The following is a 21,628-nucleotide window of genomic DNA, read 5'->3' as shown; positions in this document are numbered from 1 at the left end:
ATGACCAGAAAACCAGAAAACCAGATGCGCCATTTGTCAGCAGTCCGTGTACCTCGGCGCCCCTTATTCTCACGAGAGCTATTCTCACGAGAGCTGACCAATTCACCTGTAGTTTTTAATTTTTAATTGCTTTTCTTCCGTCTGCCGAGTAGGCACTTTCTATATTGTATATTGTCTTTTCCCCTGAAACTAATTCCCAGAAAGGATCTACTATTCAAAGTTGTTTATAAGTCCACTGCCTAATAAAGATGGAGACCAGTTCTCGTCGTAAAGCATGTAGGTCACTATAGGTCACTATATATCTATTCTCTTAAAACCTCGCTAACGATCGCTTATATAATAGGCGATACTTGCTTCAAGAAGAAAATCAAGTGTGACATGCTGAAACCAGCATGCTCGAACTGTTTACTATATAAAGTGCCATGTAGCACAACTGTAGTTCGAAGAAGAGTAGCCCCGGTTGTTCAGAGGGAATCACGGGCAGCAAGCACCACGGTGGATGGCGATAGCCTTGAGGCTCGTCTTGCGCGGATCGAGGCAAAGTTAGACAGGATTGGCGATCCCAACGTTGCCACCATTGTAGATCAAGGGTCTGGTAACACATCAAATCAAGCTGTGGGATCTGCCATTTCGTCAGTTGATATCTCCTCAGGGGCATCTAGTCCGTGTCTTTTGGAACGCCACGGGGAACACTGCCTGCCGCCTCTCACTGAGATATTACCGGTTATTGAGGACTACTTCCGTGATTTCAATACTGCCTTGCCGCTGTTTCACCAACAGCATTTCATGCAAATGCTTTTGGACTTCTATTCCGAACAGGAGCCTACTAAGAAGTCTAGGGCCGTCTGGGCTGCGATAAACGTAGTCCTTGCCCTTGGTCTCCGCATCCGTACGGTTGAGACAGACGAAATCATAGTTAGATTCGACGATACTAAAATCAAACATTGCATCGACAATGCCCAGAAAGAACTGGACGAGCTTGTGACCCGAGAAGAAGACACCCTTGGGATAGAAGTTCTCTTGGGTCTGGTTTGTAAGTCTCAAACTAAATTCTAAACATCATTTATGGATAGGATCACTGACCAAATGTGCTTTAGTGCTCTTCCAGACAAATACTGACCAGAAACCAGCGTCAGTTCTGATTAGCACTGCTGTTCGACTAGCCCACAGGCTCGGGCTTCACATGAAATCAACCTTATCCCAATATTCACCCGAGGTTGCACGTCACAGAAGCAATATATTCTGGCTCTGTTACTATTTAGACAAAGTAACCCTAACATCTCCATTTTTAACACCTTCTATAGCTGATATGATTTAGGACATCTGCTTCCGCTCGAATATCCCCTCTATCCAATGCGATTATGATTTAGACTTGGACCTACCCGAGGACAATAGCAACTATCTTCAAAGTATTGATGGGCATTCACAACTCAACTATCTCCGGGCCAGGGTCCAACTTGCCTACCTGCAGGGAAAGATCTATGACTACCTGCTCAGCAATCGGTCGTCGAGATTATCGGTTGGGGCTCGCCAGGAGAGAGTTTCTCATCTTGCCGGACTCCTAAACCAATGGGTACTAACAATACCAGAATCAATGCAGCTCGAAAAGATAACAGAGACTGTGGCAAAGGCACCGCTCTCTCATATGATACTTCTATACCACACTTATCTAATGTGCTATACGGTACTTAACGGCCTCTACTCTCTCGACTCGCCTTGGTTAAAAGCGATCAATGGCGTCAGCGGTTCGGTTCTTCGAAGTTTCGATAATCAAGCAAACGCTTGTATGAGGCATCATACACCACTGCTGCCTCGTTTTTGGGATACGTGCGTGAGAGCTAGTCGCGGATGTTTGAATATACTAAATAATAAATCCTATAGTGGATGTAACCTATGGTGAGCAGACTACCAAACCGCGCCTTATGGACACCGTCGTCGCTAAAGATATAAATCCTCGTAGGCTCGGTGGCTGTGCCTACTTTTCTGCATTCATCGTCTTGCTAGCTAATATAGTATACTATCCTTCGCACGAGCTAGTTGATCATGATCGGGAACTTACCACGATAACAAAAGAGCGTGTTGGGAGGCTACTAGACTACACCAGGTCCGAGTCTTTTAAGACTCTCCAAATCGTCCTTACAAGCTTAGAGCAGGCCGCGAATTACGCGGTCGAGCGGGCGAAGAGCCTCGACAGGACTTTTGTTCCTGTGCCGTCTGCCGCACATTCCCATTACTCATATGCTCCGTCGCAGTTTAGGACATTTTCCAACGACGTAAGCCAGAACTTGAACTTGGTTAGTGAGAGTGAGCCCCAATATAGTGTGCTAGGCGCGGGGAATTATAACTAAACATATACAAATGTTATCTAGATTGGTCATCCCGAGGTACCAGCTCAGGAGGCCGCGTGGCCCCAAGATTCGACTTTCGGGATTCCAGGCAGCACGCTTGCTGGGTTCGATTTCAGCGATGAGCTATCAGTGCCGGATTTTATGCGAGGACTCTTCTGAGAAAAGGGCATATATAAGATATATATATATATATATATATATAATGAGAGGGAAACTAAAAGGAGGGATATTGTTCTGATTGAAACATATAATAACTATAGGTGAGAAAACCCCTGATGTAATTTGTCAATTTGTCAATTTGACATTTACACTAGAACGGATCCAAACGGCGATGACGATATGAAGCTAACAATTCTAAGAAGGGGAATATTATTGATGTGATTATTGATGTGCCCATGCAGCATTGTAATTGGATAGCTTGACAATGGACTTGAATGATAGCATATCTGGAACATTGAACGGATGATTGGCTCGAGCTATGCTGAGAAATGTGGAACACGGGAAAGTCAAGTTGAATTATGATGTCATGAGTTGGTGAACAAACATAACTCTGGCCATTGAGAAGGTTGGGATTACAACTCCTGGTCAATACAAAGTGTCTAAGGACGCATGCAAGGATGCATTACGACATGGGAGTTACATAAGTATGTACCTATAATGTACCTATAGAGCCACAGGGCAGTGATGGAATACTTGATCGGTGATGGGAAGAAATAATAGAAGATGATGATGATGAAAGTTCAAGCCGTTGATTTGACCTCGAACCATTTGATTCCTGACCCCTCAGTTACGATACCTCCTTGTTTCTTCTACATTGCACTTGGTTGGCTACACACCTGCATATGTCGTCCTCTTTATGATTTTAGTCTAACATATTATTCGTAATAAGATATCCAGATATCCTTCTTTCCCTCCTCTTCTGCCGTCCCGTCTTATTTCATGAATCCCGCCAGATCCCTCTTGCGACCTTCTATAGCTCGTATCTTCCTTAAGCCTAGGCTCGCTCCTAACTATAAATTGCAAACCAATAATTGCACTAGACTCATATCTGTATCTGCAGTTAGAGCAGTTAGAGCTATGCCTCAATTCAAGCTGAAAGATGTATCCTCCTTGTCACTGCAGCCTGGTGACAAGCAAGAGGTCGAAGTTGAGGGTGTCGAGGGCGGCAAAGTTCTTCTCCTCAATGCCGCTGGCAAGATCCAAGCTATGGGACCAAAGTGCACACATTACGGAGCTCCCCTCGTAAAGGGCGTTTTAACTAAGGGCGGTCGATTGACCTGCCCGTGGCACGGAGGTTGGTTTTCCCTCTCGACCTTTTTCTTGTAGGCAACGAACCAGTATAACTAACCTTACCTTTCTCCTATCTATATAGCTTGCTTTAACGGCCAGACCGGTGATATCGAGAACGCCCCTGCCTTAGACGCCCTCCCCGTCTTCAAAGTAGTTGAGAAGGATGGTGCCGTGTATATCGAAGGCGAGGAGGCGACGATCAAAGCCGCGAGACGGAAACCTAACTTCAAGTGTGGTACCAGCGGCGGGGCACAAGCTGATAGAGTTGTCGTAGTTGGCGGCGGCAGCGGAGCAATTGGTGCTATTGAAGGTCTAAGGGAGAAGGGTTTCTCTGGCCCTATTACTATGATATCTAACGAAGGCTATCTGCCCATCGATCGAACTAAGCTATCTAAAGCCTTAATTACAGACCACACCAAGATCCAGTTGAGGGACGAGGAGTGGTTCAAGTCGGGCTCGGTCGAAGTAGTGTATGACGAAGTTGTCGACGTCGATCTTGTCAGCAAGGCTGTTACCACTAAGAATAAGGAGAGATTTGTATACTCTAAGCTGGTTTTGGCTACTGGAGGCTCACCGCGGAATCTGCCCATGCAGGGATTTAAAGTGCTCGAGAACATCTTCCTACTTAGGACAGTTCATGATGCAAAGAAGATTGTGGATGCTATCGGTGATAAAGGTAAAAAGATTGTCGTCGTTGGTAGTAGCTTCATTGGCATGGAAGTGGCAAAAGCGACGGCTGCCGAAAACGAGGTGACGGTAGTTGGTCAAGAAAGCGTCCCGCTGGAGAGAGTATTGGGCCAGGAAGTTGGTGCCGGATTACAGAAGTTATTGGAAGAGAAAGGGGTCAAATTCTACATGTCAGCAGGAGTGGACAAAGCTGAACCATCTGGCTCGAGTCCATCCAGAGTGGGCTCGGTGCATCTGAAGGACGGCACAAAACTCGAAGCCGATCTGGTCGTGTTGGGTGTTGGTGTCGCACCGTCAACGGGATATCTTAGAGAGAATAAGGTAATCCGATTAGAAGAAGATGGATCATTAAAGACGGATGAGAACTTCCTCGTGGTAGGAGTAGGACTGAAGGATGTCTATGCGATCGGAGACATTGCCTCGTATCCTTATCACGGTCCCGGAGGTCAGGGCAACTTCACACGAATCGAACATTGGAACGTGGCGCAGAATCAGGGACGACTTGTAGCCCATCACATCGTCAACCCGTCGTTGAAATCAGACTTCTTCACACCAATATTCTGGTCGGCTCTGACGGGACAATTGCGATATTGCGGTAATTCGATGAACGGGTGGGACGAGCTTGTCTTGCAGGGTAATCCGGGAGAAGGCAAATTTGTGGCATATTACTGCAAAGGAGAGACTGTGGTAGCGATGGCTAGTATGGGAGTGGATCCAGCTATGTCCAAGTCGGCCGAGCTTATGAAGATGGGCGCTATGCCATCTAAGACGGAGCTTAAGGGAGGGCTAGACATTTTGGCTGTTCCGTTACCGGCTTAGGGATGTACTTCGTAGTGTTCCTGAGTTAGCGTCTGATCCAAGCCGCCGGGGAATTAGTTAGCTAGGTACTAGTGCGATTTATGTATTAATTGGGCTAAAGTGCGTCATCGCGCACCCCTCGGCGCGACGTATCACAGGATAGGTAATCTAGAGGATGGCCAAGACGATCGACTACAACCAAAAACACGGTAACATGGTGATTTGTCCATGTGACTGACTAGGTATTTACCAACCACTTCATTCAGACAGGACATTTATATGAAATAGACTTGCATTCCCTTTACGAGTAGTTGTCTCATTTGCTTCCCGACTTGCGCCCTTTATCGTAGAATGTTTTACCTGTTAACTAAGACATTGATTAACTCAACGTATTACTTTCAAGTACCCGACAACTTCAAGGCTAAGCTACCTAACGCAAAGTATCTAAAGTACCTACCTAGGCAACCTTAGTAATCTTACATGTTGAAGTTAAAGTAGCTAACTTTAATATTGATTACGGACCCCACACCTGATCTAATCATCCTTCACTCCACCCACTCACGACCACTTACACGAAGCGACGCGGGAAAGCCATCTTCACCTATACACCTAACTAACCTAGCTTCAATTTTGGCTTTCTTTTTGCCTCTTTGTTTTTTTCTTTTTTCTTATACCTTTTTCTTTACTTTTTTTTATATTTTTATTTTTTTTTGCATCTTTTCTTTCGGCTTCCCTCCCTCTTTGTCCTTCTCGTGGCTGGCTGGACTCGAAGAGATTCGCGTCGAATAGTCTCAGCCCTTTCGCATTTTCCCGGACGGGCGAGTTGGGTGAGCGTGTCTCGCTCCACCCGTCTCGTCCACTGTGCGCCGGACAATCAAAGGAGACGTCTTTGGCTGCCCTTACCTTGGCGACCCCCTTAATCCAGCATGCTGATCTCTCGGCTGAACACGCGCAACGAAGCGATCTATTAGCCATCGTCATCGTCATGGCTGAATTTTGTCATCCCGCCGCGGCCGCCGACCGCGAAGACGCCGATCTGTCCGCCGAACCCCAAGAACCAGGACCCCTGAAGTGCTGCTGTGGTTCTGTGGAGTGCATCTTTCTAAGACATAATTACTCTGTTCTCGCTAGTGTCGAGAAGGATGTCCACAATGCTGCCCGGATGGGCCAGGTACGTCTTCTGTTACGTGGTCATTACCTGTATGTCGGGTGTGTCGAGATACAAGCCACAAGAGCTCCTGTAGTAGTAGTAGTCTAGTCGGCTTCGCCTGCAGCTCTCTTATATCATATCACATCACATCACATCACATTCCATAGTTTGTTTATCCCCTACTATAGGCAATAGGCAATAGGCAATAGGCGAAGTGCTACTTTAGGAATGTGCCTTGGCGTCGCTGTGTCGTTTTACTCGTTGTGTATTTGCAATCTGCATTCCAGAACACCTGCGTCGTAACAACTCTCTGCGCAAGCAGTCAGCCATGACGGTCTACCAGTCTCTAACATTTGCGTTGCAGGCCTTGCTCGCGCGTCACGAAGCTTACATGGCAGATGCGGAACGAGATCGTGCTGAGCTCGCTGCTCGGATTGAGCAGTTAGAAGTTGATAACAGGGAGTTGGAGGCTAAGAATGCGAAGACGATTGAGGATAACAGAAACTTACTCGACCAGCTCGAGGCGCTCAACAACACGGTCATCGATTCTGAAAGTCACATTAGATCCCTCGAGGCCTCCGTCCTTTCCTCGCAACAGTCAGTTCGTAGGCTCGAGGGCGAAACGGCGCGTGCTGCTGCATTAGAGCGCCAACTTCTAGTCCTGGAACAGGAGCAGGCCGAGCTACAGAGCCACCTGAGTTCCTCTCGTGAAGAGGCTAAATCTGCCGTATCGAGATGGAAGCGAGCCGAAAGGGGTATCAGTGACTTACAAGAACAGCTTGAGCGAATGGAAAGAGAAACGCAAGAAGAGAGAGAATACCACGTTGAAATGATAGGCAGAGTAGAAAGACAGCGTGAGATGGAAAAGGAGTTGAATACTGCCGCTGGCCGACTAAAGGGAGCAGCAGCAGCTAAATCGCTCGATCGCGTCATCGGAGGAGGGAGCAATGCCGTATCGCACTTTGTCCGTGATCTGCTCCAAGACAACGCCAACCTGCAATATGGTATCGCCGAGTTGCGGGAGATGCTTATGAATTCCAACGACGAGATCCAGGCTTTGCGCGACCAGCTCATGTATCACCAGCCATTAGGAGACGAACTAGCCAATGCTGCCTGCACGCTTAGCGCGGAGCTCGAGTCTGAAAAGGAGTCGCCTGAGAGGATACCTCCTAAGACTCCACATGAGCTTCATATCCACCACCATTTCCATTTACCGAAATCGAAACAGGAAGCGAAAAAGCCGCGGAAGAAACGTCAAGGAATTGCACCAAGCACACCTCCAAGTGGCCCCACGCGATCACAGCTTGGTTCGCATACGCATACGCATAGAGATTCGCTCCTCTCCAATTGTTGGTCAACATATTCAGACCAACCGTCTGATTTTGCACTCTCATCAGTCCCGAGCTCGCCTCTGTCAAACCGCCGAAATTCACTTTTCGACCACCATACAATAGACTCATTCCCCACTTCACCCACGACCAGTATCGACCCATTATCTCCTACGTGGCATGCTACTCACCAGAAGCAGCTGTCGAGCGTATCTTCGCGAAGTTTTCGATTCTCAACAACATCAGCCCTCGTACAACCATTCGTTACTGACACCCATCCAATTATCGAAGAATCTGACGATGGGGATAACCCTCCAGATCTAACCTCAGCTACCGACGAGTCTACCGTAGAAGATGCAGCTTCTTCCGGGGACCAAGACGCTATGATCGATGATGTTTCTGCCGTAGACGTAGATGAGCCAGGTGGTAATCCAATACCGATAGTCCGGCTACGTAGAGCTCTATCGCACGAATCCATCATATCGCTCTCCGGCGGCCTCGATATCCACACATTAAAGTCTCGGCCGAGTCAGCTGAAAATCCGCCACATAGGTTCGGCCTCTTCTGTGACGGGGAGTAGTCATATTACAGCGCGGCCTATGTTGTTACGCGATAGCGCAAAGCGAAGTAGCACGCTACTCCGTGAAAGATATGCCTTATCGCCGGTAGGAAGTTTGCAATCCGTCTCAGACTCATCCATGCTAGGTTTCGGGTCGTCAAAACTTAGTAAATGGGTTGGCTGGCGGCCGTGGGGTGGTGGTGGTGGTGCTGGTGGTGGTGCCGGTGGAGATAGTAGTTCTACCGCGAGTAGTACATCCGCAAGAACGGTCAAAGATAATAGTCAAAAGTCGAGTGATCGTCCTCCTGGTCGTCTTCCTGGTATCAATCAGCAGGGCGCGATACCCGGGTTTTCCGAATACTTAGCTGCGGCTCAACGAAGAGTGCCGCCCCCCAAGATCCGACCTGACGATGTGGATCGCGATGCGTTAAGGGAAGGGCTCGGAGGATAACGACATTGGCGTATGCTAGCTTGGAACTCGATTATCGGGATGCAGTGTCCCGTGTTTTCACCTGTACTACACATCAAACCCTGCAAGCCCTGGCTCCGAACACGCTGTTTGGTTATTTTATCCTGAACTGCATATGTATGCGCATACCCGATGTTAGGTTATTGGATAGGACGCACTATCAAGCTACCTTTTTTTATTAATATTTCTCTTTTGCACACTCAGCATCGCGGGGGAGTTGGTCGTTGGTCGTTGGTCGTTGGACATATTCAGGCGAGAGAAGACCTCAAAGCCGAAAAGCATTATAGGATGGGATGGTATAAACATGGACATAATGATACCCCTGAGAACAGCCAGTCGGCTTATTCGCCAGCTCTCATCGTACTTTCTTTTGTCTGTCCATATCATTAAGGTAACGTAATGTAATGTAATGTATTTTTTTTTTTTTTTTTTTTTTGCCGCAAATACGTTGGCTTGCCTTGTACTGTATATTCTGCGTCTAGATACGGGATTTGCTGGGAGGGATGTACAGATAGTTAGATAACTACCTAGTAAGACGGATGTTTGTCGCGCAGAGAGTGAGGGAGATAGGGGAGAAATAGCAAGAAATAATAGCAATGTATACTTGTTTTACGTCCGCCGGCCTGTATGAATATATGGCTTCTTGAAATTCCTAGATAGTGGTATGAGCTGTGAGAGAATGACATTATAGGTACGCTGAGTTAATGTTAATTACAACAACAATTCAGCATGTGAAAACCCCGCTATCGCTATCACTTCGTCTATCTAAGTTGCTTTTGACCTTAATTCTGCATATGAATTACGACTCACATGGAGTTTAATCTTCATTACTTGGTATCGGATATATCGAACTCCAATATTCACGCCCCGCCCTTTTACAAAAACACCACGGAGTATTGCGATATAAAACTACAAAAATTATCTTTTGTTATATTCCTCAAGACCGAGTAAAAGCATGACGAGACGCAATGTACAAATACGACTACATATATGAGGTATATATAGGTACGCATCTCAATCCCAAGCCAGAGTGCTAGCAGTCTCCCCATGCGTGGCCAATTACAATATTATGAGCATATAGTGTAGGTATATACCTAGGTAGGTGCCTAATGTATGTAAACCACCCTAATAAAGACAACAAGTGTAAGATAGGGCAAATTCCCTCCGCTTAGTCTAATACGCAGAAACAACCAGATTACAAGCTATAGGATAGGATAGGATAGGTAAATAAAAGATGATAACTCCTCTATCCGCCCTTCGCCCTTCGCCATGCTTATTCCGCACTCGGTATACCCGGGGAGCTTATAGTAGATAAATAGCCCTTGTAGGCCTAGAACGGAAAGGGTGTCGTTTAGTCACTGTTAATTCGTTAGCCGTTTCGATGCCTCTTATCATCGAGAGATGCGCAAGATTGATGGGTAATACGTACTATATTTCCTTAGGCGCCAACAGGTCGGCCTGATACAGCCAATGGTTATCCTTCTCCTCGACTTCGAGCCAGTCGTAGGGAAACTGCACCAGCGTCCCTTGAATCAATCCACACAGCTCCTCCGCCTCATCGCGGCTGAGGAGTTCATACGGGAAGGTCGGTCCGCGTCGGCTACCCTTAGTAGTGGCTCGTCGGCGGCGCCTCGTTGAATTGTGGTTGTAGGGGTTAGCGGTGCTGCTAGATTCTGGCGCGGATTTCTCGGCCGATGAAAACGTGGCCCGCCGATCCCGCTTCTCACCCTGGGGTTCCAGGTATGTGGAATCGACCTGGCCCTCATACGCCGGGAATGGGGTATCTCCGGCGGGCTGTACTAGCGATGGTGTTTCGAGAGAATTCTTGGTACGAACCCTCTCTGGGTCCAAGCCAATATCAGGCCCCTCTTTTTCAGGAGAATGATTGCCCTCGGAGATCGGAGCCTTTTCGTTCAAAACAGTCATGTTTCCATTAGAAACTACGACTTTGGGATTGCTCTCCGTGTGTTGATCATGGAGCTTTTCGGAGATATCAGGAGCTCCCTGTGCCGCGGCTGGCGCCGCGATACCTGCTGCTGCTCCACCAATGTGGCTCATCTGACTCGCCTCAGACTCATCATTCCTTGGTCCTACCATGCTCTCCCTAAATCGGCGCGCATAATCTTCAAACTCGTTATATTCCTTCCACGTGGTTACCTCACTATCAGGCATACATCGGAAAACCCGTCGATACAGCTTCGTATTATTTGAGGCAACTCTCATCCAGATATCATCCCAGAAAGCAGAGTTAACAGGATCACGCATGCAGTCCTTGTCAATCCGAGCTTGTACGATGTCCGCAACTAGAGGGTTCAGGGGCTCATTTGTAGGCTTTCCCGAATCGTCCAATCTCATCGGAGGGCCGCCTATATCGGTATCATCCAAGACTGGCAATGCTGGAAGCTGTACAGGATGCGGTAATTGAGACCTCGCTGACGGGTCTGACTGGACCGGGGGCAATTCATCATTCCCCTTGCTAAGGTTACGCTGTGATGAACCCTTAGAAGACGTCTCCGGATGCAGCTCGCTAGTCTTAGTGTCTGCCTTATGATTCTTGGAGCGACCCTTTCTATGAAGGAGGACCTCGTGCCCGTTCATAACAACTGAATCACTTCCAAGATCAATTCCTTTAGCTTGCGCCGCCTTCCAGTTATCCGGCCCATAACCCTCGACGTCCTTCTTATGCCTTTCATCGTGTACTCGTGGATCACGCTCTGGTGAGTTGCCTCTTGAACTAGACGAAACAGACGACGCCGCAGAAGAGGCAGACGCAGAGCCAGGGCCTTCTTCTGCGGCAACGTCATGGTTAAAACTTCGTCCGCGATGGTACTTGCTTGGCCCTGCGGGCTCTGAACTCTCCGCAGCTGGATTTTCATCGTCATCTCCATACAATTGGTTCATCTCGGCTTCGAAGCGGGCTTCGGCACTGAGCTCTGCCTGCCTCTCTTCTTCTGTTATCTCATCTACGTCCAGCCCAAGATGCTCTCTCATCAGACGCATACGAAGAGTGTGGGCGAATCGGCCAACCTGGTAAGTCTCTCCTGCCATTGTTGACCACATCATATCCGTATCTCGAACAATGGCAGCAACTTCAGAGTCTCGGTTGCCTAGCATTGAGCGTTCGTTGATATTTGCTGACCCAATCAATGCAACACGGTCATCCACGATGATGGTCTTAGCGTGAATATAGAGTTGCTCGGTCACGATCTGATTATGAGCACCGATCCGACCCCATTGCCTCAAACTAAAGAACGAGATATAATCTTCTGGTTCTATACCAACGGCCTGTAACCGTCCAAAAATCGAATTTGGGCCTCGGCATATGCTTCGGTATTGGAATTGCATGATCAAACGAACGCTACTGCCCTCGGCTTGATCTACCGTATTCTGGAAACCAGGCACGAGGGGGATTAAGATGCAACAACGCCACTCCTCGCCTTTCTCGTGGGCTCTAATAATGCGCTCGACTAGGGCATCCCCGATACGGTTGACCACCCTAGTGTTCATAGTCTCGGTACTCGTAATGAAAAATTGGTTTTCCATATAGACGAAGTGCTCAGATTCTTCAATGAGCTTTACATATGCTGACTGGATACTGTGCTCCCTTATGTCTTTCGGATAACCCAGGGACCAATCGCCTGCCGAACGCAGGATCTGGACTTCGCATGTTCCAGACAGACCAAGAGCCTCAAGGTCTACCGGGTTAGCATCGGGGGGGGGAAGTAAGAAGGGGGTAGGCCGAGTAGGTTTGCGTTCACGCCGTAGGTAATTCCATCGTTGTACAAAATGGCGGGTAAGATCACGCGCCGGCTGGCCAACTACTTGCATCGCAATATCATGCCAAGGCATCCTCGGTACGTTGCTCCTATCGTACATTTCTTCATAAGGCTCGTTGAGTTTGAAGAAGTCCAAGACACGGGGATTCGAATAATCCTTGCCAGGGAAAAGTTGACAATGTTCTGCGTCTCGGGGGCTGTCTCCGTCTGGCTCCATGCCGGTTGGCCGATCATCTGCAATTGGGTGCTGCGGGTTATCCCAACGGCCGAAACAAAGATCGATTCCTCCAAGGAAGGCTACATCGTGGTCCACGATGCAAACCTTCTCGTGATGGGCGTAAAAGAATTGGTTCTTTTTCAGCTGATTCGGCGACCTCAGGACTAGGATATTATCGTGGAGGTTAAGGAGCGAGAATTTTGTGTACTCCGAGTCTATAGGTATAGCTTGCTCCACGTTTCTGTAAATAATGATAAATATCTTGACGCCTTCTCTGGCTTTCCTCTGGAGCAACCGATCCAGACGCCACTTCTGGCTAATGCACGCCGGTCGTCGCATATACAACTCGGGGCTCAACCACCAGTCATGAATGTAAATGACATCTTGCGCCATGCTTATAGCACGGGAAACATTCCACATATAGTCACGCCCATCGACTAGCCACTGAGCAAATGCTGCCTTCCGTACAGGTGCAAAACTGTCAAATCTGTGAGGCTCGTGCCATTGAGTCTGCTTCAGCATATCAATGACAGATTCTTCAAATTGTCGAAGTACTGTCTGATTACGGGAGAACAACTTGATTTTTCGATCCGCAGAATATAGCTTTAGCGTGTGGTGTTTCCCATGGGATTCTTCGTCGGTAAGATGATTGTCATCGTCTCCTCTATCTTTCTCGACTTTCAACTTTGCCCCGAAACGTTTGAGCTTGTTCTTCTTAGATACGACGCGGAAAAGCGGATCGACAAGATAAACATCATAAATATTCATAGTTGCCGGCGATTCGACAACAGCGATATAATTCTGTCGGACTAAAAACCATTTTCGAGAGTGCCGTGCTATGACCTTTTGCGGATTGAGCACTCGTCGAAAGTCGATACCTTTCGTGGATTGTATATGCAAGTAGCATTCTTTTCCGTGAAAACTGCCTTCGGCAGCTAGTCGCACACCGAGAGCGGAGAGCTCTAAGAATTTGCAGAGGCGATTACTGTCAGCACGGAACATGAGCCAGTGAACCATCTCTTGTAGGTATTTCTCCAAGGTTTTCCTCTGCCTCTCGATATATTTCTTCTTTAGTGCTGCCGAATTCTGAGCACCCGCAAGTGACGTCTCCCCGTTGTCTCCAAGTCCTGTGGATTGTCGGCGTGGCAAGAATGTGTTGATGCGCGATCTCTTCCTAGAGCTATTTACCCGCCGATCGTTGTCGCTAGCTGTGTTTTCAGCGGCGGTTCCTTCGCCTGCGGTGCCTTCAGCAACTGTATCATCAGCTCTAGTCCCCGGCGGCTTTTCTTCGTCGTCGGATTCCTCAAGGTTTTGGTAAGTCCGTAAATAGGGGAAAGCCTTTCTAGGAAATCGAGGCTGTTTAGGGCGATTCCGTTGGTTTACCGTAGTCTGAAGCGTGATGTCGTTTTTTAGAGATAATCTGTACTTCCAATGAATATTCCAAATTTCTCTAACGCTGCGGGTAACGGTCCATCTCATTCGACTGAGCCCACTACCATACTCCAGGGCGATTGTAAAGATAGTATGTCTCTCGCTGGTACTATCTTCTGGACGACTGTCGATGACTCGTAGGTTAAGCTGCTCGAGAAGGACAGGTATGCGCTTGTTCCCATGCTCGTCTCTCTGCAGCATACTGGCGAGGATGACAACAGCCGGCGTCACAGCCCGTAGTTCAGCCATGAGTTCGGCAGACTTGTAGAAATCGAACTGATCTGTCCTCCTCTTGCCAAGCATTTTCAGTGTATGCTTCACCTGCCTCCATCTCTGAGCACCGAAAGTTGCAGCTCGATCCGCGCCTAAGAACGGTCGTCTTGGTGCTGCCAACCAGTCGCCATCCGATACTCCGCCACCTGCTCCAAACATCTCAGAAATGCGACGGCGATGACCAGGTGTACGAGGCTGAGGAATATCAGCATCATCGGCACTGGGATGTCCAGTCCGCTGAGAACCAATCCACGAGCTCCCACGCGTCCACGCAGGCCGCCGACCGATTAGGTGGTCACGACCTTCTCCCTCAGACATCCCACCACGATGCTCGGCGGCCTCGGGCATCGTCGAGCGTCTAACCATAGTGTTCAAACGGCCCGTCCTGGGTGATTCAAGATCATCAATCCGCGGAGAATTCGGAGCAGTAAACATCTCCAACTGCTTTAAACGGCGTCGCATCCTCTTCCTTTTGCTCTTGGGCGCATCCCTATCTTGGCCTTCGTCAGCACTCGCCTCCACGTCAGCATCGCTTCCTTCCTCTTCATCCAGAGTATTCGGAACACGATGAGACCGGCCTACGACTGGAGAAGCATTAGCCGGGGCGGATGCCTGCTCAGAAGCTCCAGGGGACTTGGGTGGCTGGAGGGTACCAGAGCTGCCCAGAGTCGATCTCAGCCTTGAAATCCATCTCTCGCTACGAGATCTATTCTTTGTATCCTCGTCCTCCTCGTCCCATGAACCATGTCTAACATGGCGTGGAGGCTCAAGCAGCACATCCGTGCGAGCAAACTGTACACTACGCCGTCCAGTTGAAGTTGGTTCCCCCTGTGCTATAGCATCTCCGTCCGGTATTTGCACTTCGGAATTTCTAAGGGGAGACGGGGATCGTACGGCGGCGGCCTGGCTTAAGAAAGTAGGCGTTGAACTATTGAAGGGGGAGAGGCTGTCGTGCGGCCGCCCCCCGTTTACATAGTCGGTTGGTTGTTCCGAGTCCGACTTCGAAGTAGATTGGGTCGACGATGCATCAGGAAGTGATAGAGTATGAACGGGTACGGCAGCGGTTGGTAGATTGTCGCTCGGAGATGTAGAGGAGGGCGCGTTAAGCCGTGTATGTATGGGAGAAGAGGCACGGGGACTCCGCGTCATAGGTGAAACCGAATCATCTCGGTCTGGAGTGGACATATTACGTGCCAGGTCAGTGTCCAATTGCTAGAGGACGTAAGGTTTCTGTTGCAACTTGAAGCCAGTCTAAGTCTAGGCTTTTCCGACTGAGCGGAAGATGCAGACGTCCCTTGCAGCTCTGACCGTTTTCTTACTTGCGTTAGATAGTATTTACATTCCCACGGACGAGCTGTAACAGGATTTGCTAGTGTCGAGTCTCGCGTGGATTCGAATTAGATGCGTAGCTGTCAAATAAAAAGGAGTGCAGTTTGTCCAGAGTGAATTATATTGATGTAAGAGGTAGGTTAGGTAGGTATGGATAGTGCAGGTATGCATGCAGGTGGATGCTTGGATGCTACAAAGTACATGTATGTAAATTGTCCCTATTTCTAAATGTAAATGTACGATACATACCTAATGTAATGTATGATATCAAGGTACTTCGTACTTCGTACTGCGTCTTATGTCTACACGCCAGGGGCCCACTAAAGAGTAAAGCTAGCTGAGGGGACTAATCAAGCTAAGAATTTACAACCAACAGGGGCTCCCCATGCCTTATCGATAGGCTAGTTAAGGTTCATTTCAGGGGTTCTCATTATCTGCTAACCTTGTCCCAATTTTGGAAGAGCTCTTTTGGAAGTGGGACGTCATCAAAGCAGCAAAGCCGGTTCCAAGAACATAAAAGTTTGAGTTACTTTTCTGGCCAAACGTTCTCCTATCATTATATCAGCATCGCGACCATCGCACTTAGTTCCGATACCTGATCGACTACATAGGTCACAGACCTTTTCCCCCTACCACTAATACCCAAGATTGGTTTTAGGAGATGAGCGATTATATCTTACTAGTAATAACTTCCCGCCCCCCTAACAACACAACCATGCCAGTGAGGTTAGAGATATCTAGACCTAAAATGCTATATTATCTGAGCAGTTTAGATAGAACTGGGCTTAGATAAGCTTCGGAGTAGATACTTACATAGGTAGTATTATACCTAACTACCTTAACTAACTAATATAAGCTAGGTATCGCGGTCCAATGATAGCGTTAGAATAGACCTTATACTACACTTAACACGAACTGTTGTAAGTTAAAACAATATTTAAACAGGTATCTCAACCCAATATTTTCTAAATACCTTCTATAGAAGTTAAATCTTGCTAGAACATTTTAAACAAGACATTGTCTCTTGATTTAATTTGGCTATTTCTTTCGAGTATTAATTTCCAGCTCTTCATATGCGAAGAGGAAGAACTAGCCAAATATCTAATATGTCTTTCCTAGCCCAAGTTATAGATATACAAACCATATAAATGTATAACTATTCCGGTATGTCTCGTTTAAATAAGGCTCGAAGGCACTCACAAGAAGTAGCAAAGATGCTACATCTCCGCCTAACATCGGAGAAGAGAGTGAGGTGTACTAATGACATGTCTCCAGATTTATCTCATCAATTATTAGGTACTTATTAGAAAAACTCGGTGTCTCGATAGGCTTTAGATAATTTAAATGGCCGAGTCACTAACTCACAAAGCTCCAGAAAAGACTTAGGCCGGACTCATAGGGGGCGTACATATAAGAGAAGAAGCCATCTCAGTGTGTATATATAATGTCATGTGTTTGCTCACGCTAGTTCTTGAATCATAAGGGGTAATAATATACCTAACGTTTCTGAATAACCGCTCGCATCTATATCCCTGATATAGAGCTATCTGTGAAATGTTTCCTTAGATGCCATCAGAAATCATAGAGTAGTCACCGTTAGCATTAATAAGGCGACAACTATACCGACCCCCTATGCGTGTCTCCTTCATACCACGGCAGCTACATATATATTCTCAATACACTTGATTGCTCGTACGATTTTCCTCTGCCAGCACGAACTTCGCATCCTCGCGCATTTCGGTCTTATGCTCGCAAGGCGCGAACATGCGATAGCTAAGTGGTAACACCATAGCTACCTTAGATAATTTCATCTATTTGGTTACATATTGAAGTTGTAGTGGAATAAAAGGGGCTTACACCGAGATGCTTATACGACGGCGTATCATAACCTCGGCCATATGCGACACCGGCTTCCTACCTACAAGAGATAACTGCTTGCGTAGTTCAGGTTCCCTTTCAAGTATACGCAGCGCAACCACATATCATAATTTGTTCTATGAGGGTTGCGTCCCTCGTTGTCGATCTCGACCAAATGGTGGAGATAGCTGAGCCATATCTTACGCCCTATCGACGACACGGGATTCGGGTGTGGAGAACCCACTTCGAATAATATCTTACGTTGTAGCCCTACAACAATAAGGATATAACCCGGGAATTGCCCTTCGGGTATAGCTAAGGTAGGCAACCCTATGTGGATGACATGTGTCCATAGAACGGTGTCTCGAGGATATCCATCAACAACTACAACGACTCTCATGACCATTCGCAAGGCGATATTGTTCTTAGTAACTGACGTCGGCAGTAGTGAAATGGAAAAGGTCCGGAGTTACTAGAGTTATGATAACACTTCATTTCAGCGAGGACTTTGGCTTGCTAGTTGTATTAAGAACCTCTAGTCTGATATAAAACCGTCGTCATCCCTCGCCTTTATTGTAGAGATCCTGACTAGTTTCCTCAACTCAAGTCATAGCAAGCTCACCGATACTCCTATCGACTGGACAACCCCTTTTACCTACAGTTTTCATCATCGCTTTGCAAACCAAGCCTCCCGAGGTGTTTCAGAGTCCAAAATGGCCAACATATCTCCCCAAACTGTAGACGAGAGAATTAGCAAGTTCGGCAAACTATGGATGATCGATGACCTTATCCGCGAGCGAGGAAAAGACGACGAGCAAGTTCCGATTCTTGGGTATCCCCGGTACGACCATAGTGCTGCTGAATATGAGTACTTCACGGGCAAAGATCTCGATCGTATGGTTGATGGTGCCTGTCGAGCTCTGGTACAATCTGGCATTGGAGTAAACTCGAGAAAGACAGTTGCACTTTTTGCACCTTCGGACTTGTCTTTCGCCATCATATTTTTCGCCCTGTTCCGCTTGGGATATAAGGTCCTGGCTTTGTCGATTCGCCTGAATCCGCCAGCATGTCTCCATCTACTCCACCAAGCTGGGTGCGACACTATACTTTACGGAACGACTGCTCGCATTGATTCGGTTATGGCTGACATTAGGGAGGCCCGTCAGGACCTCATGTTCATCCCAATGCTAGCTAGGGCAGATTTCGACAGGCACGAAGCTTCTCCGGAGCCTTTTTTGCGTGATATCCCTATCAAAGAGATGGAACACGTCCAGGCGACACTAATGATGCATTCATCTGGATCTACTGGCCTTCCCAAGCTATTGTTTCTATCTCATCGGAGTCTTTTGGCATCTGTGGTCTCAGGAACTGGTCTCAAGGCGTTCAACCCCTTGCCCTGGCATCACCTACATGGTCTGATAACTTCCATACAAGCCATGTGGATGCGTAAGACGGCTCACTTGTTTAATGCGCACTTGCCGTTAACGGCAGATAATCTGATTTCAGCTCTCAAGTCGGTTCAGCCCGAGATTTGTCATACGGTCCCCTATACGCTGAAGTTAATAGCAGAGAGACAGGACGGAGTAGATGTCCTGAAGAGGTGCAAGTTTGTGACATCAGCCGGGGCTAGGACTCCGGACGAACTTGGAAATCGAGTAATCGAGCAGGGTGTAAAGCTTGGTCTCATATTTGGCTTGTTCGTCCCCCCTCACAATTACACACCATGTTATCAGGCTAACCTGTTTTAGGAACTGAAGTCGGCCATATGGGTGGTTCCATCCATCGTGAACCCGGCGATGATTCTTGGAATTATATCCGGCCATACGCTAACTTGCGCGAGCACATGGCCTTCAAGAAGTTCGACGATAGTACATACGAGATTATATACCTGAATACTCATCCTGCACTTATGACTACTAATGCGGATGACCCGCCTGGCTCTTTTCATTCAGGTGACCTCTTCGTCCCTCACCCTACGATGGATTGGGCCTGGAAGTACGTTGCCCGTGCCGATGATAGGGTGACGCTTCTGAGCGGAGAAAAGATTCTTCCATTGGGCATGGAGGGCACTGTTCGCGAGAGTCCACTTGTGAGAGATGCCCTAATGGTTGGTAATGATCGTCTCGTGCCTGGCCTTTTGGTGTTTCGCTCTATGGCCGCCGCTGGTTTATCAGACAATGAGGTTATCGAGGCCATTCGACCCTATGTAGATAGAGCGAACAATATCGCCGACGAGTTTGCGCGTATCACTCCCGACATGATAGTTCCGCTCGCTGCTAATGTTGAATATCCCGTTACCGACAAAAATAATATCATCCGTGCTGCCGCATACGCTCGTTTCGAAAATGTAATCGAGGACCTATACACAGGAGACAAGGATACCACCAATGGGCAGGAGCGCAAAAACCTAGCGCTCGATATTGGGCAACTTGAACAGTTCATACTAGGACTCATCCGCGAGCAAGCAGGCATCGAAGTACCAGACATCGAAACCGATCTCTTTGGCGCGGGAATAGATAGTTTACGTGCTGCTCAGATACGCAGATTATTGCAACGAGACCTTGACCTTGGCGGACATTCACTACGTACTAACATCGTCTACGATGCAGGGTCTGTAGCAAGCCTCGCCCGGCTCCTCTATGCAATGCGCACCGGCGAGGAACTTGAGAATACACGTCTAAGTGACGATGATGAAATAGTGAAGATGCAGAGGATCATTGCCGACTATAGTAAATTTCAAATGTGGTCACCAGGGAGTCTGTCGGCACCTGAAAGAGATATTGTGGTAAGCCTTTCCCATGAACCTCTCTCCTTTCTTCCCGCCTTTCCTCCGGTGTTTGTGGGTAACAAATGAACATAGATTCTCACGGGTGCGACCGGCAGCCTCGGCGCGCACTTACTCAACCAACTCCTCGACGACCCTAAGGTAGAGCGTGTCGTTTGCCTTGTACGGGGTAGCGGCGCCTTGGCTCGTATCGCCGAGTCCATGAAGATTCGGAAACATGACGCACGTGTGAGCAGCAACAAGAAGCTGACAGCTCTGACAACAAACAACCTAGGCGCCCTAAATCTTGGCCTCCCGCCAGAAAGCTACTCAGACCTGCAGCAGTCGGCAACCCTTATCATCCACGCAGCATGGCCGGTAAACTTCAACGTGTCTCTCACGAGCATGATCCCTCACATAGCTGGACTGCATAATCTCCTGAAGTTGTCATTAAGAGTTCCATTCAGCCGTCCCGCGCGTCTCCTATTCGCAAGCAGTATCTCGACCGCGTTCCAAATGCCCACGCCCGCCAACGTACCCGAAGGGCCCTTGTCATCTCTCAGCTTCGCAGCGCCGACAGGGTATTCGCGCTCAAAGCTCATAGGCGAGCGTATCTGTGCGGCCGCCGCAGCGTGCGGGGGTGCGGTTGGCGTCTTACGCATAGGCCAAATTTCAGCCGACACTGTCAACGGAATCTGGAACGATAAAGAGGCTATCCCGATCCTAGTCCGGAGTGCGACAGAGGTCCATGTGCTACCTCGTCTCGAGGGAGACCACGACATTTGTGATTCGATGCCGGTGGACACGGTGGCTCATGCGTGTCTGCAGCTTGCCGAGAAGCTCGATACAAACACGAACAAACCGTCATTCTATAATATTAAACCACCGCATAAGTTTTCCTGGAACGAAGGTTTCTTGCCGGCATTGCGGAAGGCAGGTTTGCAATTCGAGGATGTTGATCTCGGAGAGTGGCTAGCGAAGTTGCGCTTTCGAGCTGCGGATCTAGGGCCGGCTGCTGAAGTAAAACTGCCTGCGGTTAAGCTCGCGGACTACTACGAAGACACGTATAGCGGCTTGGGTGTTGGCTTAGGTCCTGGGTTGGAATTTGATATACAGAAGGCTTGTTGTGATAATAGTGCTCTCCGCCTGTGTCCAAATGTCTTAGACGCCGATCTTGTGCCAAAGATGTTGTGGCATTGGTTGGGCGGCACTACTACAAATAAACAACAGTGAAGACATGGTATTGCAAGGGATGGAGTAGTTATATCTTGCTATATATTGTGTAGAGTAAAGCGACGTAAATAAATTAGGGGGGTATCAATTGGGCGATCTCTCCTCAGGCTATTGACACT

At 48.0% G+C, this 21,628-nt stretch overlaps 5 protein-coding genes across 5 annotated transcripts; 4 read left to right on the top strand and 1 right to left on the bottom strand.

Annotated features, from left to right (window-relative positions):
• Nucleotides 1–248: 248 nt before the first annotated feature.
• F4817DRAFT_359493 (fungal-specific transcription factor domain-containing protein) lies at nucleotides 249–2,507 on the top strand (the record flags this gene model as incomplete). Its single annotated transcript, XM_049306169.1, has 6 exons — nucleotides 249–276; nucleotides 344–1,033; nucleotides 1,098–1,267; nucleotides 1,319–1,896; nucleotides 1,961–2,294; nucleotides 2,370–2,507. The coding sequence occupies 6 exons, from the start codon at nucleotides 249–251 to the stop codon at nucleotides 2,505–2,507; spliced, it is 1,938 nt and encodes a 645-aa protein (XP_049158004.1).
• Nucleotides 2,508–3,425: 918 nt separating this feature from the next.
• Nucleotides 3,426–5,144, top strand: F4817DRAFT_316997 (uncharacterized protein; the record flags this gene model as incomplete). Its single annotated transcript, XM_049300755.1, has 2 exons — nucleotides 3,426–3,642; nucleotides 3,721–5,144. 2 exons carry the CDS (start codon nucleotides 3,426–3,428, stop codon nucleotides 5,142–5,144), a joined length of 1,641 nt encoding a protein of 546 aa, XP_049158003.1.
• A 292-nt stretch (nucleotides 5,145–5,436) lies between these two features.
• On the top strand, nucleotides 5,437–9,065 carry F4817DRAFT_341070 (uncharacterized protein). The gene is made up of 2 exons (XM_049303708.1): nucleotides 5,437–6,294; nucleotides 6,638–9,065. Exons 1-2 carry the CDS (start codon nucleotides 6,109–6,111, stop codon nucleotides 8,609–8,611), a joined length of 2,160 nt encoding a protein of 719 aa, XP_049158002.1. The 5' UTR covers nucleotides 5,437–6,108; the 3' UTR covers nucleotides 8,612–9,065.
• Nucleotides 9,066–9,829: 764 nt separating this feature from the next.
• F4817DRAFT_150001 (phospholipase D) lies at nucleotides 9,830–15,849 on the bottom strand. The gene is made up of 2 exons (XM_049297962.1): nucleotides 10,059–15,849; nucleotides 9,830–9,987 (listed from the first exon to the last, which is right to left on the bottom strand). Exons 1-2 carry the CDS (start codon nucleotides 15,509–15,511, stop codon nucleotides 9,981–9,983), a joined length of 5,460 nt encoding a protein of 1,819 aa, XP_049158001.1. The 5' UTR covers nucleotides 15,512–15,849; the 3' UTR covers nucleotides 9,830–9,980.
• A 2,376-nt stretch (nucleotides 15,850–18,225) lies between these two features.
• On the top strand, nucleotides 18,226–21,509 carry F4817DRAFT_316994 (acetyl-CoA synthetase-like protein; the record flags this gene model as incomplete). Its single annotated transcript, XM_049300754.1, has 3 exons — nucleotides 18,226–19,192; nucleotides 19,261–20,297; nucleotides 20,373–21,509. 3 exons carry the CDS (start codon nucleotides 18,226–18,228, stop codon nucleotides 21,507–21,509), a joined length of 3,141 nt encoding a protein of 1,046 aa, XP_049158000.1.
• Between the last annotated feature and the right edge of the window lie 119 nt (nucleotides 21,510–21,628).

Source organism: Daldinia loculata (assembly GCF_022478755.1).
Source record: "Daldinia loculata strain CBS 113971 unplaced genomic scaffold F4817scaffold_32, whole genome shotgun sequence".
Classification (NCBI taxonomy): domain Eukaryota; kingdom Fungi; phylum Ascomycota; class Sordariomycetes; order Xylariales; family Hypoxylaceae; genus Daldinia; species Daldinia loculata.
The sequence above is the reverse complement of the archived record's forward strand: the minus strand, read 5'-3'. Positions and strand labels throughout refer to the sequence as shown.

Excerpts from the sequence above, each read along its gene's own strand:
- F4817DRAFT_341070 (XM_049303708.1), top strand. The coding sequence starts at position 6,109 with ATGGCTGAATTTTGTCATCCCGCCGCGGCCGCCGACCGCGAAGACGCC. Across the intron at positions 6,295-6,637 it reads ATGCTGCCCGGATGGGCCAG|GCCTTGCTCGCGCGTCACGA; the intron begins GTACGTCTTCTG and ends TTTGCGTTGCAG.
- F4817DRAFT_150001 (XM_049297962.1), bottom strand. The coding sequence starts at position 15,511 with ATGTCCACTCCAGACCGAGATGATTCGGTTTCACCTATGACGCGGAGT.